The sequence below is a fragment of the Limulus polyphemus genome, unplaced genomic scaffold, assembly GCF_000517525.1.
Source record: "Limulus polyphemus unplaced genomic scaffold, Limulus_polyphemus-2.1.2 Scaffold1129, whole genome shotgun sequence".
NCBI lineage: Eukaryota > Metazoa > Arthropoda > Merostomata > Xiphosura > Limulidae > Limulus > Limulus polyphemus.
The window spans coordinates 248,392-249,297 of record NW_013666739.1 but is presented as its reverse complement, the minus strand read 5'-3'; the positions used below and the strand labels follow the sequence as shown (position 1 = coordinate 249,297).

At 36.5% G+C, this 906-nt stretch overlaps 1 protein-coding gene across 1 annotated transcript in view; it reads left to right on the top strand.

The window, feature by feature from the left end:
• LOC111086476 overlaps nucleotides 1–614 on the top strand; it is a 2,120-nt gene extending 1,506 nt beyond the window's left edge. Inside the window, exon 2 of the mRNA XM_022389464.1 lies at nucleotides 27–614. Coding sequence (XP_022245172.1) covers nucleotides 27–614 — 588 coding nt within the window. The remainder of the gene's footprint in view (nucleotides 1–26) is intronic.
• Nucleotides 615–906: the final 292 nt, after the last annotated feature.

The following is a 906-nucleotide window of genomic DNA, read 5'->3' as shown; positions in this document are numbered from 1 at the left end:
CTGTTGATGTTCCATTATATGACAAGAGTACTGTTGATGTTCCATCACATGACAAGAGTACTGTTGATCGTCCATCACATGACAAGGGTACTGTTGATCTTCCATCACATGACAAGGGTACTGTTGATCTTCCATCACATGACAAGGGTACTGTTGATCTTCCATTACATGACAAGAGTACTGTTGATGTTCCATCACATGACAAGAGTACTGTTGATGTTCCATCACATGACAAGAGTACTGTTGATGTTCCATCACATGACAAGGGTACTGTTGATCTTCCATCACATGACAAGAGTACTGTTGATGTTCCATTACATGACAAGAGTACTGTTGATGTTCCATTATATGACAAGAGTACTGTTGATGTTCCATCACATGACAAGAGTACTGTTGATCGTCCATCACATGACAAGGGTACTGTTGATGTTCCATTATATGACAAGAGTACTGTTGATGTTCCATTATATGACAAGAGTACTGTTGATGTTCCATCACATGACAAGAGTACTGTTGATCGTCCATCACATGACAAGGGTACTGTTGATCTTCCATCACATGACAAGGGTACTGTTGATGTTCCATTATATGACAAGAGTACTGTTGATGTTTAATCATATGACAAGAGTACTTGCGATGTTCCATCACATGACTAGACTACTTTGATGTTTCATCATTGTGAAGGCAGTAATTAAACTATTGAGGGTTTTACAAGTATTGTTAATTTGTTATTTTAGAATTACATAATACAGTCAACGGGTAACTGAATTTGGATCATTGTTATGGTTAGTACCCTATATGCTTGCCAAAGTTAAATTATTAATTACTTACTTTTTATTATTAGATACAGAGCACAGATAAACCATTGTGTAGCTTTGTGCTTAACTTCAAACAAATAGAAACGAT